The sequence below is a fragment of the Nipponia nippon genome, unplaced genomic scaffold (assembly GCF_047370975.1).
Source record: "Nipponia nippon isolate SJK-2023a ecotype South Korea unplaced genomic scaffold, ASM4737097v1 scaffold_4, whole genome shotgun sequence".
NCBI lineage: Eukaryota > Metazoa > Chordata > Aves > Pelecaniformes > Threskiornithidae > Nipponia > Nipponia nippon.
In genome coordinates this window covers 52,215,351-52,232,577 of record NW_028262358.1, presented here as the reverse complement: position 1 = coordinate 52,232,577, position 17,227 = coordinate 52,215,351, and the positions used below count along the sequence as shown (strand labels likewise).

Genomic DNA, 17,227 nt, shown 5'->3' with positions numbered 1-17,227 from the left:
GAGGACGAGCCTAAGAGGAGCCTCTACCAAGCAGAAAACTGCCTGCCAGGAGCTTCTGCCTGTTGTAAGGCTGTTGGGCACCAGAGAGGATCCAGCAGCACAAGACAGCCGTAGTAAGCTCTGAAAACCTGCCTGGCAAAGAAATGTTTCTGTCAGTTTACTGACAGGACCCACACCGCTTACAAATACCTTTTCAGGTATTTTGTCTACGACTTACTTTTTTTTGTTCATTTCTGTTCATTTCCTCATTTTTGTGTATCTTGTTTCCCAACGTCTGTTTTCCTCCTGGTAGCAATTCAACGGCCTTTAGTGCTGATGAAAGTCCTTCATTCGGGTACCTTTTAACCCCATCAGCTAAAATAATTGGTATAGTTAGTGCAAATGAGTTCAAAGACCCATTAAAAACCCGTTCTCCAGAAAGGTCAGTGAGGAGAACTCTTCCCTCAGAGTTAGGAGGCACCCTGCAGACAAGACAAACACTAGGTAAAATTTGAATTACATGGAAATCATCTCTGCTACCACAAAACCCTCAGTCTTTCGGGTTTTATCTTTTTAAATAAACACATATATTCCAAGATCTTACAGAACCCACATTTATCAGACTATAAAAACGCAAGTTACAAAAATTCAGTGGGCTTTAGGTCTGAACAACCTTCTTGAAAATAAATTACCTTATCTTGGAAATTGCCAGGAAATCCACCCGGAGACCCACAGGGAATCTCAGCCTGCTGTGAGGCACAGTCCAGCAGTGCGTGTCCGTCCCCCTGCTTCTTGAAGGGCCCTAGAAAACCATGTTAATTTACTTTCACCTATCAGCCAGCAGTACTCATGAAATCTGAGCAGTGAAAATAACTGCTTTATCAATAGATATAATAAGAGGTGAATTGTCTGAAATCAACAGGAGGTTTGGAAACAATATTTTCCCCTTAATGCTGAAAATTTATCAGCAAGATTTAAGCAGTACCTAATTTTAAATAGGAATATGTTGTATTTATTGGTGATCAATAAAATGTTATCTTTTGTTAAAATGAATCAACTACATTCAGGATTATTAAATGACATAATATAGGCACTGACAGCCAGACAAGAACATGAATATTACTGGTTTCAGCATTTCTCTATGTATTATTATACTGCAATGCACTAATGCTTTGCATAAGTGTTCCAAGAAAGCAAGTCAATTATATGATACATTTTGTTATTAACTGGTGGTTGCTGGGTTGCTTTCATTTTGATTAAAAAACAAACAAACAAACAAAAAAAACCTAGTCTGCTTATTTAGAAGACACCCTCTAAGCAGAGAAAGACCTTGCTTTACAATTATGTTCCTTCAACAAGTTAAGCTAACTTCCAGTCTGAGGGTATAATTTGTATTTCTAGGGTTTTTTTAGCTCTTCAGCTAAGCTTTAATTTTTTACTATTTAAAAATTAAGTACCACACACTCTTGAGAAAATTAAAGTTATCTTTATATGAGGTTTTAAGACATGAATGTCCTATAGTAACTGACAGATTTAAGTAGCAAGCTGTCACCACCTGAAAAGCTATGCATTTTTTCAACCTTAGCACAATTAATAGCAATTACTGCAACTCCAAAGATATTTTACATCCTTCTGATTCCTTATACTAGGTGAAAAGATGTCTACTATTTTCTTGGCATGAGTTGCTTTCGTATTTCAGACTAAGATTTGAATCATGATCACAGATTTCCCTGCAAGGCTTTTTACCATCTGTATTATCAGATAAAGCCATTGTTATAATCTATTACCAGCATTTTAAGCCTTTTACAATTATATTCTACCACATACAGGATCCAGGATGTACACTATGGACAATCAAGCAATACAATATTAAGACCAAATACAGTATCACCAGCAACTACAGATCTAGATCACCATCAGGGATGCTTGTAAACTAAAAATTACTTTGTGTGCCAGATGCTGATACTTCTTTGTATAGATACTTGTCACTTCCCTTTCATGCATTCAACTAATAACTGCTATTTTTCAGGCAATGAGGGCTAAAGTAACATTCAAAAAAACAACCAGGTATCACCAATAGAATTTACACTTCTAGTGACAACTACTAAAGTCGCTTTAATACATTTAAGCGAACCCTATGAAATTAAAATAGCAGTGGTACACAGACTAGCATGTCTCAACACAGATGACAGCAGCTAGTAGTACTTTAATTACATCCATTCGTCTTGGACAATACTACTGCAGATGCTAATTCTCATATAATATGCCACCTAAAAATGGTACCACAGAAACCCTTCTATAATCTAGGAATTTATAACAACTGTGTAAATTTGAAACAAATTTAAGTATGTCCTAGAACTTTGGAGAAATACTGCTTTCAAACAAGAGTCTCACCACTTCCACAGTGAATTGCAAAGCTATAAGCTATTTACTGTTGTTTTAGTGGCTACATATGAAAGAATTTTATTATAAGTCATCTAGTAATTACGAGATTCACAGGTAGAAAAAAATGTTGAAACTGGACTTAAGTCTACCCGAAAGTATACTGCTAAGTACTTTTATTTTTCCTTTGAACAGTGCTTAAAAGCCAGTGCTTTTTCATCTTGCTTATGCACTACCATCACTAAACTAGTACATAGAAAATAACCACTAGAAATTCAGGTTCTGAGAAATTTGTAACTCATTGCTACCAAACAATAAAAGTATGCTTAATTAAAGGCGATTTTTTCATTCTCTGTACCTGTTAAGAAGTCAGTTCCCTCGGGTAGGCATTTAAAAATAACAGGAGTTATATCTGGTTTAAAAGGCTGAATTACTAACTCCTTAATGTTTTTGTAGTTTAATTTGTATATTTACCTGTTTGATACTTCTAGCTTTGTTTTGGTTTGTTGTTGTGTTCCCCCCCCCCATCTTTATAAAATCCAGGTTCCAATTCTAAGGTTTACTAAGGTTTACTTCTATTATTAACTTTCTTCTTTTTTTTTTTTTCTACTTATCTGCCAATAAGGACAAAACCTGTAGCATAAGCACTATCAGGCCAGCCTGAAATTAGTATGATAGTACCCATCTGTAACTTCAGGTATTTGGCAGAAGCTATATCAGATAGGATTGACACAGGAACAAATTCAATAAAAAAAAAGCAAGTACTGTAAATACACTGCATACAAATAAGCCATGTAAGCCAATGCAGAACAATGAGGAAATTACATTATTAAAAGTTTTTATTTAGGTTTGGTCAGTACAGGTAAGATAATATTGGAGTCACAGAGCAATATGCATAAACAGGATACAACAGTTCTTAAAAACTGAGTAACTATGCACACAATCCATAAACATTCGGTCACCTAAGGAGAAAATGCACAGATGTATGGTGGGAAAAACTGTAATTAACACTGAAACTACTACAGGACTCCTTCAGTAAGTCCATCTTTTAGTGATAAAATTACTGTACTGGGCAAACTTGGCAGTCATAAACCCACAGCTATTACGACAAATCTTGAAGGTGGTGTAAGTATAACAGTATGAGTAAGAATGCCCTTACACAGCACAGGTTCTAGATATACACAGATTTGTACAGACATCATTTATGTTATACTTTATGGAAATAACTTCCATTTCAACTTCACATTAACTCATATAAAAATAACTTGAGCTACACAAACGTCCTTTTAGCAACATTCAACGTAATTAACTGTTAAAATTTCCAAAGTGGCAGAGGTATTGAAGCAAAAAGAAACCCACAAAAAGGCAAAATTGTGACAAGTATGCACTAATTTAAACGGCTTCTGGACAGTATCCTCTCCCAATTTAAATGACACTGTATAAAAATGTTGCAGAAAAACGTTACAAAACTGAACCCTGCACATTTACACTGGAGTCCAAACCATTCTGGACATGACGGGAACCCACAGTTCTGTTACCTTTCATGCTCACTGTTTTCTCCTCTTGAGGATCATGATTGGAGTCTGTGTCATTTGAGTGGTGAGTGAGAGAGTTTTCACTGCCAGTGGGAGAGTCTACACTTTCATACCCAGTACTGAGTTGGTTTATGTAGCTACCACCTCCTCTACCAGTTCTATCTTCAGAGTGGTTGGACAGCTTATTACCATTCCCTGGAGAAGCCGGGAAGTCATCTTCCGTGCCGCTACCCTCCCTATAAAATCCAGGCCCAGACGTCCGCTGATGGGAGGAGCTACCATTGCTTGGTCCGTTTGCCAGGCGGCTGCAGTCTTTACCCACAGCCTCTCCCTGGTCTGTAGGCTCAGAAGATGGAGTCCTGCTGGTACCGGGGTTGGAGGCCTGGGACTGCTGCTGCTGGTACTGTGCCAACTGCTGGCGAGTCTCCTTCAACTGCTGCTGAAGAACTAGAATGGTACTCTGCATACCCTCTACCTCCTCATCAAGCTGGATGATGAAGTCATTCAACTCTATATAAAGAAAACACATTTGTTGCAAATACTTAATAGCCCGTATATAGCTGGAATCGCAAGACAAAAAAATGAAAATCCTGTAACTCAACATTTTATGACAAAATTTTTCAACAGACTTTTTCAGCCATCAGGTATGCACTGTTTTTGATACTCTGCCTCTGGAGGAGGAAATGCTCAACTATCATCTACATACTTTTTATACTGCTACTCAGAATATATTAGAAGAAATTAATTTCTGAGCAAGAAAGGAGGGTATTTGGAAAACAGCTCAATTCCAACAATTAATATTTTGCAAGTAGATCCTCATGTATGTACTTTTACTGAAGGATAAAACCTTAGCAGAAATACTGTAAAAGCGACCATGAACCACATCAGTATATAATAGATCTGAATAATTACAAAAGCCTATTCGGTGACAAAAAGTTTTTAGTCACATTTCAAGGAAGTTTCAGCTCTTACTGCTCTTAATCCTTTAAATCCTGCGTAACAGGACACTCAGAAAGACCTTCTTACCAGCAAAACTGTTAACTAATTCCACAGGGTGTTTTATTACTTATGTACCAAGAAAAAGTATTTTACAGTTAGATTGCATTTTGGAGCAAAAACAAATTTGACCTGAAAACAGTAAAAGAAGCACTGAATCCCTTAGTCTTCAACTGCATCATTGATATGACGGAGCAAATAAAATGCAAACTGCTTATTATTGTAAAAATTAATAAAATTCAAGTGTTCTTGCTGCTATGGAATAATCATTAGGAAAACTGCTACTGCAGGATTATTACAGTCTTTGTTCATATGGGGAAGAAGCAGTAGGGGCTAAGAACACATCTCCGTTCTGGAGCTTACTTTACTATACTGCATTCAGAACACAAATCTTTAAAGAACATCCATGCTTGCTCCAATTATGAACTTGATAAATTTAGATGAAGTGCATTATCTAAACAGCAGTTAAGAAGCCAAAGGGTAACTATTCCAACATGTCATTACAGAAAGAATAATCTACCTTAAGAATTCTAGCAGTATAAAGTAATATGTAATAACTACTTTCTCAAAAATATGATCGGGGGGGCTCTGTCCTTAAAAATACAGGATTATGTCAGACTTGGATAATGCCAAATCAAGTCTATGCTATCTTACAGACTTCAGTTGTAAAACAAAAACACATGCAGGTTTATTTGTCTAAACAGCTCATGTCCCAAGACTCATTGTAGTAATCGGGTAACCTACTCTGTAACATTCTACCAAAAAAACACTGATTCTATGCAGAACCCTCAACTGAAGATTTTTTTTAAATTTGCATTTTCCCCTCCACTTAAATTATGCAAGAGGTCAGAGTTTATAGGTAATTTCAATTTAGGTTTAAAATGCTGTAAAATTTGAACTGTGAATGCAATGAGGTATTTTTGTTCATCTGAGTTACCTAAGAAAAAAAAAAACACCTATTGTTATTACTCATAGGCATTGTTAAAAAGCTGTTGATTTTTTAAAAAATAATTTTAAAGTGAGTCAGAGTTAACAATATGCATTCTGTTCTCAGTGCATGCTTAATTTCATGCAACGTTAACAGCTTTTATCTTACCTGTTCAACAACGTGTGCAGCCTAAACATTCCCTATTAAATAGCAAGACCTACAGCACGAAATCCAGCAATTTCAAATTCAAACGCTGCATTACTGGAGCTGCAAATCCCACCAGTCCCCCGAAGTTAAGTTTGGGGTTTTTTTTTGTTGTGTTTTTTGTTTGTTTTTAAATTTAAATTAAGACTACCAATGAAGACTTAAAATTGTCATTTTACTCTATATTGCCCTTTCATTCTGGCAAAGACGGGTTTACAGTATGTGTATCATCAGGAAATTAAACTAGCAGAAGTGCAAGGCAACTTCCATTTTCTTAAAAAAAACCCTTACCATCCTGACTGCTTTTAAGTTCCTCACTATATTTCTTCTGTAAAGCCAACTCTGCCTCAAGCTGTGCAATACGTCCTTGGGACAGCTGCCTTCCAAGCTCTTGATTCTCCTGGATAAGCATTCGACACTTCGCCATTAACTTTTTGCCTGTTTGGCTGCAAAGGAAAGAGCCATCTATCACAAAATGAATATAAAACCTTCAGTAATCTTCCTCAATCACAATTACAGACAAAAAGGAGATGCGATTTCTGCATGTCACAATTCAAGCAACATTATGCCTCAACGTAATTGTCATAGCAGAAAGTCTCCCTATAGTTACCACGTGCTGTTCCAATGCCAGTTGATCTTCTGTCGCTGTCCCATAAAGTGGAAGGCAAGTTTTATTACTGCAAATACGAATAAGCATATTGTTCTTTTTTTGATACCAACATCTGGATTATCAGTATGCACAATCTTGCATGTGCTAATTCTCAATGAAGTTAAATATTTGATTAAAGATGTGCCTTATCATTCAAAAGATCAAGTACCACATAAAAATTACACATGTAAACCGAATTATAAACAAAAACCTTCATTTATTGTGCTAGTAAAATTTAATAATTAAATTTGGGTGAAGAGAAGAAAAGTTGCTTGGGGGAAATATTAAACCCCATGTTCATTTTTCATAGTGACATCCATTTTTCCTTAAGAGGCTTAGACATTCTTTTGAATGCTGTCCAGGTACTCTTGTTTAAAAAAATTAGCTGTCTATTTTTCAACTCAGTTTATATATTTGATAGTAATGTACACAGTCTGTTTCATGATTTCTATGGCCAGTTTTTCCTAAGCACATCTTGCATGGCAAGGAGAAAATAAAATGTAGTTAAAAATTGGCAGGAAATTAAGGAAGGAGTATACTATTCATTTACTTCCTTTAGAACGACATATTTCAGATCATGAGTAGCGATTATTAGGTTGTCCAGTTTCTCAAAGAAATGGGAAACAGGTAGGAAAAAAATATTTTGAACTAACAAGATTTTCTTTACTAAATGGGTAACATCACACATCTTTAATCTTCATGATAAAAACTGCATTTTAAAGCATTATAGGAAGTAGTATGCAAATTAATATATAGGCAACACAGCTGACTCCATAAAAGAGAAAAATTAAAGTCCTTTAAGGCTCTTGGTCTGCCAAAGTCAGGACGGCATCCACAACAGTTCTCCTTTTAATAGGCTCAGCAACTTAATGAAGCTGTCCTCTTTTCTACAGAAGTGAAAACTCCACAAAAAAAAAAAAACCACCCAAACTTGAACAGGTTTATTGTGAATTCAATGGCAGGACTTGCATTACTTTTCAAGACCAAGAAGGTCATTTAATTCTTTGTTTGCTTTTAAACAAGTGACAAAGATTGAAAGAAATTTTGAGGATAAAAAAAGTAGAACAGGAAATTTCTGCTACAATTCACAGCCACGGTTCTCTCCTGCAACCAAAATACCCAACCAAAAGAATTTAAAATAATAATTTCCTTATCAACTACCTTTTAAGCATTCAAGCCTTAGACAACTTGTAAGTTCTGCCAACTCTGCCCCATTTAACATATTCCGACTGACTCTCCCAAATCTTTCAGATGGGCTGCTCCAGAAGGAATCTGGCTGTGTAAAGTCCTGGAAGCCTGAAACTCTGCTAAAGGCAGCAACCTGTTTTCTTTCTTGATGTGATGTCCAATGCCAGGTTCTTGAAGTTTAAATTGTGCTGACCTAATACAGTCCAAGTCGCACACTTAAGATGCAAGTTTCCTTAGAGATGTTCATTCTGTGTAAAGCAGGACCACTTTGGAGATAACCAATGTGACATATCCCAAAAGTTATTAGGCAGACATGCAATGATTTTTAGCCATTTGCAAATTCCTGTTACTGTATTCATCATCACTACAAGTTGAAGAAGTTCACAGTGCTTAAGTCATTTAACGCTTTTCTCTTCACAAAATAACATCCACTGTAGAATTAGCAAGTACCAGTTACCTTGGAATTGGGACAATTTTAGAATCCCATTAATTTCTTCATGTTAACGCCTGCCAAAATGTAAAATATTTATTACCTGTATAGAAATTTGCATAGTTACCTATAATGCTATTTCTTCCCATCAAAATTTTTCCAGATGTTCTGAACTAATACGGCACCAAGTAACCTCCCCTTGCAATTTAAGACAACACATGCAAGAATATAAAATCCAGTAACTATTAAAATAACTCCTACTGGCTGCAAAACTAAGTTGGGCATTGTTTTCACAAATCCTCTTGAACATACATGCAACAGAACCTGTAAGAATATAAGTGGTTAAATTTCAGAAGACTAGTGTTTGTTGTACTAGGCTTACTGCAAAAGACATTTCTACTAATTTTTAATCCAAGCGTGTAGTCTATGTTTAATGATGGCTGAAATGGCTTAGCATAGCCATTCCTTTGATTACATGCCCTTTGATTTCTCCCTCCAGACATCAGCAGTGATTATGCTGTACACCCTTATCTATGGTTAAGGCCCAGAACTAATACCACTTAGGGTTGCAGTTAACATGTTACTTTAGAACACCAGTGAGGGAGCTGAATAGGAGCATCATCTCTTTCAAAAACTAGGTCATACGCCTTGAAATAAGTGTAGTTGCATACAAGGATGGACAACTAAAGGGGGGATGCAAAGAGAATGAAAAATCCTATAAATACTTTACATAAGTCACCATTTCTTTACCTTTCCAGAAATAGAAATCAGTAAAATCTTAACCCAGTTAACGAAGACAGCCTCAATTATTTATCAGGAAATAATTCTAACTTTCTGTATTCCAGCTACTGCATATATGAATTAAGCACGTTCGCACCACTGACTTAAAATTATGTGATGCATATTAGGGTATGTTGTAGCTACAGAAATAAGAAAATTATCTTTTCATACTTTTGCTTCAAAAAAGTGGTAAGTTACTTGTCTCTCCTCAGTTGTTCACACACAATTAGAGCCTAAGGACTTAAGAAAACAACCAACCTGTATCTAAATGTATTAAATAATTGTCTGAACTCCCAAGTTAAACAAGCAATCTGCACGGCATGTCTCTATCTGCACATTATAGTGAGCTTTACAAATGGCTTGGTAACACATCAACAATTTATTAATACAAGTCTTACCTCTGTTTTGATGCTAGATCATTAAAATCTTAAGATACTGTTATAGCAAAATCATTCCGGATGTATCACTTTTAAAAAGGTAAAGTCTTTCTGTAGGTTTTTCTTTTGCTGTTAAGTCATTACTCATGCAAAAAAAATAAACCTGCATAAATACACTACTCTTCGATCCCATATCATCTGAAGCACAAACAGTTAAAATACTTCTGAGTTAAGATACTTTGAGTTAAAAAATACGTAATGCCATCTTAATAAAAGTCATCAAAACAGTTAGAACACATCACCTTCTGTGACAGCCAGGTATCTTTTTTTTTTAAACTGAATTTTCTAGGATCAGACTGAATCATAAAATGTTGCCCAACTGTTTTGAAAAATCAAACCCTCAGATTACTAAATAGAACTCAATTCACTAAGGAAAAAATAAACACACAAATGCTATAGCAAATCTGCATTTCGCTTTACACACCTCAGACATGCACTCCCAACTGTCCCGGATCGCTACTCTTACAAGTAACTTGGGACAACAGAACAGAGGCATCAATAGAGTAGCGAAGGCTCCTTCACTGATTCCACCAAGGAAAATGCATGCATTTAGGTTTTTTTGGTTTGTTAAAATACTGACTTTGTTTTCAGAGAACGAGACAATGCAGAAATAACAACCTGTTCAATTCTCGTTCATCCCAGAAGTTTCACAGTACAACAGTATAACCAGCAGTGTTCCTTGGACTATATATTACAACTATTTCAAGGCACATTTTATATAGAAGTGCAATACAAAAAAACCCAGGTGTACAAAGGAATAAAAACACCCCACCAACACTGAAGACAGGTGCCATTGTGTGCCTTCTGTATTGAGCATTTGAGATCAGTTCTTAGTATAGAAGATCGAAAAATTCTCACTTCTGCATGAAAACATGCAGTGGAATACTTGTCACAACCAGTTTTTCTTATACATGCTAGTTGTGATCAAATATATATGGCTTCCAACAATTTTAAACCTGCAGTTAGATAGAACGTACATTTTCGTACAGTCCTAATTTTGAGGCGTCCACAGTATTACCAACCATCCAGAAACAGTTCATTATTAAGCAACATTGACTTAAGGCTCCATCAAGTGCTAGAGAGCCCAAAGGCTAAACAGTCAAATGTGTACACTACCACTGTTGTGATATCAAATAGCACTCTCATGGCTATTCAAAACTGGTTAGCAAGTAAACTCTTTAATGCAAAATTCACCTCATCGAGTTTTGACCCAGCGGTTCAGTGAACAAGCAGGAAGTCCACAGTCTTATTGGCAAAACTGACTTACAGTGTCTCTAAGTCACTAGGCTCAAGGTTAAGAGCGAAGCATATTCCACTTCTACATTTTACGGGAATTTTACATGTTCAATTCATGATTTATAATCTCTAGGTTCTCTCTCCTCCAAACTGTCTGTAGACACAGTGTGCCACAGACTTAAGACTTCTGTTTCTCCCTCTATTTTCTTCAAATAGAACAATTTTGCAAATGTCTACATGTTCTAGAAAAGATTTTTTTTCGAAGATGGCCATTTCTTCAGAATAGTCCGACGCCGTCAGGCCTCTGAAGCAAAGGGGGAGAAAAAAAGCTGAAACACAAGGTTCATCTGGTAAGTTTTACATTAAGCATTACAAGCTGGACAGTATAAGAATGTGGCTTTTGCCTCAAAACGTCTGAGTCTTGGTGTGGAAACGAGTACTTGGCTGTCCCACCATAGCATTCTCGTAGTGGGACTGTCAGGGAAGTCTTGACTGGGGAGTATTTGTTTTGTTTACCTATCAGGCGTAAATTTCCAGGCACTCAGTTCATTTTGGGCTTGTTCCAGTTTGTCTTTAGTCTGTTCCAGTTCACCTTTCATTTTTAGGAAAAACAAGTTGATGGCTGGGTCCACCATTGTTGATCGCAGTTGGGCAACACTAGGCTGCTGGACTTGCTTGAGGTACTGAATCTGATTCTGCATAAAATAAGAAAAAAGACTGTTACTATACAATATTAAATAAAATTTTAAAGTCATTGAGATACAAATAAAAATAGTTACTCCAAAGATAACATCAAGGACACCTGCCTTCTTTCAGCACTGTAACCTGAAAAAGGTACGATAAAAATCCCTTTTGCCCACCTGCACCCTATCAATGTCCATGTTCACTCAATCCCCCATCCCACCACCTGCCAAGCTTAAACTTCCAAGGCCAATTCCCACCCCCTGCCACTTCCAATTGTTTTCTACATGTCAGTTTACATTTGCCAAAGCAATGATTGGAGCATCATAGTTCTCCCTTTCTTTTATATCTGCCTGCACTCTTTTTGGGGGGGGGGGAAAAAAAGTATATAGAAAGAGTTATCTGCTTAAAACAGATACCTGATTTCCACGGAACTTCAGTGAAAGTTACTGTGGAACATTACAGCTAATATTGACAAGTAGCATTTTTAAGCAAGTACTGAAAAGGTTTTTTACAAACTTCTAAGTTTTTTTGCAAATGCGATAGTCACTTATGATGAAAGTTTGCATATTTATTTTTTAAACAAAATAATATTTCTAAATTAACATCAGTTGAACAAATTAGGGTTGGATTTGATTCTCTTGCAATAACCACAATCCAAAAGATTTGCAGTTTTATAATTTATAACCCAGAAGACTTACAATACAATCAAAATTTCAGGGGTAACTGTGAGAGGATTTCTTTTAAATATAGCATTAGTCAAAACTTCTATGTATCTAAATAGGATTAACTTTTTTCAGTTTCTTATATTTTAATCCCATCACAACAATCTTAAAATGTACTCAACAGTACGTGTTTAGAATCCAGTAATCACTAAAATCACATCAGCCTACACAGTGTTCATTCTTAAGTTCAATTTATTATGCTTCCTGTATCACACGCATTTCTTCATCAGAAAGAGGTAAACAAAATTACATGAGATTAAAAAAGAAACATTAATTGAAAGTCTGAAGTTTTGCCTCCTGCTGCACACACAATCTCGCAACCAGACTCAACAGCAACAGTTTCACTGACAAGCACTACAAGGCATCACCAGAAAAACTGACGGAGAGCCTCCCCCCACACTTTGCTTTACTTGGGACAAGCAGCACAGTCAAAAGCACTGTCAGTTTAACAATTTTCCTGTATATACAGTTACTCTTTATGGAGTCTTTAGACAGCAATGGTGAAGAGAAAGTGTAAGTACAAACTTAATTTACCCTAAAAATGTGCAGTAGTGACCGCAGTCACTTCTTGATTGAGGACAACATACATTTTAGTACATATATTATTAAGTAGCAACAATTCTTGGATTTTATTTCAACTAAGCGATTTCAAAGTTACTGAAATAACTGAAATATCTCCATTGACTTCACATTAATTTGACATTATCAAAATAAAAATATTTAGTTACTCGCAAAAAAAAATTGAAATAACCATTAGACTAAGTTTTAAACAGACAAACCTTAATGTGTCCAGAAAGAAATATAAAGGGAATAAAGCACTGCATAAATGTATTTTCAACAAATAAAGCACTCAAGAACCGACCTACAAACATTACTTAGAAACAGAAAATCCAAATTAAGATTAACCTTAATTAGGGGTAGCACTACTAGAAGGTGAAACAGCTAGTTTAACAGATGCCTGCACACATACAGACACTCCAGCTGGCAACGTATTCCAGGAATATAATTACATTACACCAACATGGTTCCCAACCTATTTTTAGACAGGCATCATTGAGGGAAAAAAGACCATGTTCCTTGTCTTACCTAGTCCCAGCTCCCTCCCTCATCTACTGCCAGCCTCAGAACTGTAACAGATTCCTTGGATCAGCAGCACAAAGAATTTCTGCCACTTGCTCCTCACTCATGCCAGAAATGCACTAAAACACTCAAGAGGACCCAGCTGATGCTGTCCAATGTCAGTTATTTAACAGTCTCATTTAGGTATCTCTAGCTCATGCTCCTAGGCCAAGCAGAGAGCAGTTGCATAGGCTCCACGTAACACCTCAGCTGTCATTCCCAAAACAGCAGTGTAGAAAGTTTACTTACTTGAGCTGAACAACCCTTGCTCATTCCCTCCCCAAACTTAAAGACCACTTATTCCTCCAGTTTTTCCAACTCAGATTTTCTCCATCCCTCCACAGGTGCTTTCTCCAGGTGTAACTCCACAGTTCTCACCTGTCAGGCTTTTCATCCACCCAGACCTAGCCACCTCTCCCCAAGCAAGCCCATATCTCTTACCTCACCTCTTCTGCCTACCTCCATATTCCATTCTTCTTCCTGCTTAGCCAGCCATTAAGCCTCCCATTCTTGCTCCCTTTAACCACTCCTCTGGTACCAACTTCAGGCTAGAGCTGAATATACAGGAACAGTCACACCCTATACCAGACCCCAGGACATGCCCACTCTAACACCTGAAATGCCTGCTGGCTGTTCATAGTCCCAAACATGAAAGCACACACTAGCTGGTATTTTTCGAAAGCCCATCAGATGGACAAATCAGGATGAATTTTCACAAACAGAATAAAAACCTTGGTATCAACTTTTCTCTCTGCTCTAACCCAAGGCAGGAGAACACCAAAAGTAGTCTATTGAGAGGACATCAGGCTGTGTGGGGTTTTGTTTGGATTTATTTTTTTTTTGTTAAGGCACACAACAACATTTTCAACCCCTCTGCTTATCCCACGTTCTTGGAAACAGCTGAATCCTTTCAGCTGAAGTTGTCCAAAGACATCAACAAAGAACAGACCCTCTGACATGAAGAATTTAAGAAAACACAATACAGGTGCTCAACAGAAAATGTAAGCAATTAAATAAGTACAACTATATAACCTTCTTATAAGGAAGAAGTAGGGGGGAAGAAACTGCATAATGAAGAAAAGACTAAACACAACAGAGCTGTCACCTAAACCACAAGTAGGTTAAAGAGTAATGACTATCTAGGTACTATACTCCAACTGCACCCACAGGAAGCTTCCACTCATTGTTATCTGTTCCATGGAAAACTTATTTGAGCAGCAAATATTTCCAAATGCCTGTCTGCTTATTGACCACCAGTAGCTGTGCAGTAGCTTGGGAGGGGGTTAAGGCCTCTCCCTGAAGTAGCAATAACTTCATCACCACCACTGCCAGAAATAAAGCTTTATGTAGAAACAATAGCCAATATACCTCACCTGCACTCCCCTAACAGCAGCAACCTCTTCTAGGGGCTTGCTCCTGCTAGGGGGAAGGTAGCTCAAGGCTGCTGCTGGCAAATGGGGCACATGAGATACTGAACACCTAAACTTCAGTCTAGCCCTTTAATTAGTCACTCTAAACTATGCAGAGTAAGTTTGCAACACCAGTCACTCAGTAAGCTCCTAGCTCAGAAGAAACCCATATATTCTGCTGCTAGACTTGGCACAGAGCATGAGAGAATGGAGCTACGTGCTCAACTACCATCTTGTTTCTTCAAAAAGACTACTGAAACAGAATCAGGACAATGATTCTGCTACTCTGACATGCACACCTGTACTTTCAAAACAATGACTGGTGACTTTTGTAAAACTAAAGTAGGTTTTGTCGTGTTTTATCTTTTAAAAAGAAGGGTACAAATTAAAACAGCAACTAAGACAGTCTATCACACCTTTTTTTAAAGCAGAGCTAGCATATTTTAACTAGCAAAGTGTTTTACACATCAGTAATCAGAAAACTCATGTATGTCTTCGTCAACTACTATCATTTGAATATGGTATGGTATTTTTAAGTTTTTATCCATCTACATTTGAAAGACTGGAATGTGATAAGTTTCTATAGTATACAAAAGGTGCCAAAAATACATTGAGTAATATGAACAATAAGTATTATATGGTAAATATTCATCTGTAGTTTAAGAAACTTGACACCATAGATGCTCAGTCCTTCTAATTAAGGTGTGCCAGGAAACACTGACGTCTCATAAATAACTGTCACTGGTATATTTTACATGTAAATCTGGATTATAAAACATGGTTAACTATGCTAAAAATAAAGAAAAGTTATTTTACAGACTAAAAATTAGACATGTCAAATAACTTATCATATGGTGAATACTTTTTGTTCATTTATGAAATGATTTAGCAACCTATAGCTTAGCTTTGCATCTATAGCTTAGCTTTACATCTCGTCAAACATGGTTTATTTTGCTACTGTTACTTTACTGAAAAAATAGTATCTAATACTACAAAGCCAATTACTCCTCCAGAACTTCTTGAAACTACACGCATTTAAACTTGGAAACACTTTAAGGTGCCAATGTCTCCATTAGAGCTTTTACCCCACTTCTTCAAGGATGCATCCTCCTACCTCCATGCATTATGGAGGAGGTTACATCCTTGATGTTATTCACATGTCAATACCTGGAAAAATACAAGCCACCTGGGGGGGATGTATGTTTGGTTTTTTGTTTTTTTTTTTTTTTCTTTTTGGTGGGTTGGGGCTCCCCCCCCCTTTTTTTAAAGTACACTGAAATTCATAAAAGCTCTTCAGAGGTTCTTCTAAACACAGCTATAAACATCTATAATGAAGTGCAGCCAAAAATCCTATAGTCTTCATGATCGTGTCAAAATTCAGTCTTAAATACCTGAAATTTTTGTCTAACTCATTCTTTCAGAAATAGGGAGGAAGAAAGGTGAAAACAGTACACACGAGCTTGGTTTAGGTGAAAAACACAGATTTCTTTTTTATTTTTTTAATATTTATTGTTTCAGCTATATGCTCAGAAGTTCAAAAGAAAAAAGCTCTTATTACTGCTGTTCCTCACAGCAGAATTCATCAGCAAAACTAAGAGAAGCAGGATGAATATAGTATCTTACTACTAGGCAAGTGTTGCGGTATAGTACCAGAACTTCATTAGCATCCTGGGCTGCATTAGGAGGAGTGCTGCCAACAGGTCGAGGGAGGTGATCCTTCCTCTCCACTCGGCACTGGTGAGACATCTGGAGTACTGGGACCAGTTCTGGGCTCCCCAGTACAAGAGAGACACGGACATATTAGGGTGAGGCCAACAAAGGGCCATGAAGATGAGTAAGGGGTTGGAGCATCTGACATACAAGCAGAGGCTGAGAGCCCTAGGGCTGTCCAGCCTGGAGAAGAGAAAGCACAGGGGGATCTTATCAGTGTGCATAAATACCTGATGGGGGGAGTAAAGAAGGCGGAGCCAGGCTCTTCTCAGTGGTGCCCGCTGAAAGCACAGAAGGCAATGGGCACAAATTGAAACACAGGGAATTCCATTTAAACCCAAGAAAATGCTCTTTGCTGCGAGGGTGGTTGAACACCGGCACAGGTCACCCAGAGAGGTTTCGGAGTCTCCATTCTAGGAGACGCTCAAAACCCAACTGTGCACAGTCCCTTCCAACCTCAGCTATTCTGTGATTCATTTTCTGCCACTGCAAAGTAAGCTTTACCCCCTCATTTTTTCTTTTCATACCAGTGCTTACTACAAACTAAAGTCATCTTATGGTCTTAAGAACAGTGAAAATAATGTGTACATCGTTAGGCATCACACTACTATACCCGACAGCTCTGAAAACCTACAGGAAAAAAGAAAGGAAGGCTAAAAAAGTAACAGAGGAAAGCTACAATACTAGTTATTAATTTTGCACAGAGCTTGCATTTTTCATAAAAGACGCTCTCAGGAGTACGTTACACAAACTAGCAATAAGAAGCTTTTGACAATCTTCTCTCAGGAACTGACAAATTAAAGCAGCAGGTGAAAATTATGTTAAGAAAGTAATCAAAA

General features: G+C 37.1%; 1 protein-coding gene across 10 annotated transcripts in view; it reads right to left on the bottom strand.

Annotated features, from left to right (window-relative positions):
* Positions 1–62: 62 nt before the first annotated feature.
* WTAP (WT1 associated protein) overlaps positions 63–17,227 on the bottom strand; it is a 28,892-nt gene continuing 11,727 nt past the window's right edge. Inside the window, exons 2-9 of one of the 10 annotated variants that reach the window (XR_015708610.1) lie at positions 16,619–16,669; positions 16,302–16,444; positions 11,261–11,439; positions 6,316–6,470; positions 3,900–4,406; positions 672–781; positions 218–354; positions 63–132 (exon numbers count right to left, since the gene is read on the bottom strand). Coding sequence is in view for 1 of the 10 variants with exons in the window: in XM_087776337.1 (XP_087632463.1) it covers positions 3,823–4,406; positions 6,316–6,470; positions 11,261–11,439 (918 nt within the window). In the remaining 9 variants the exon portion in view is untranslated. Of the gene's footprint in view, positions 133–217; positions 462–671; positions 782–3,182; positions 4,407–6,315; positions 6,471–11,260; positions 11,440–16,301; positions 16,461–16,618; positions 16,670–17,227 lie in introns of those variants that run through there. The other 9 variants (XR_015708614.1, XR_015708611.1, XR_015708613.1 and 6 more) reach the window with 9 other exon arrangements.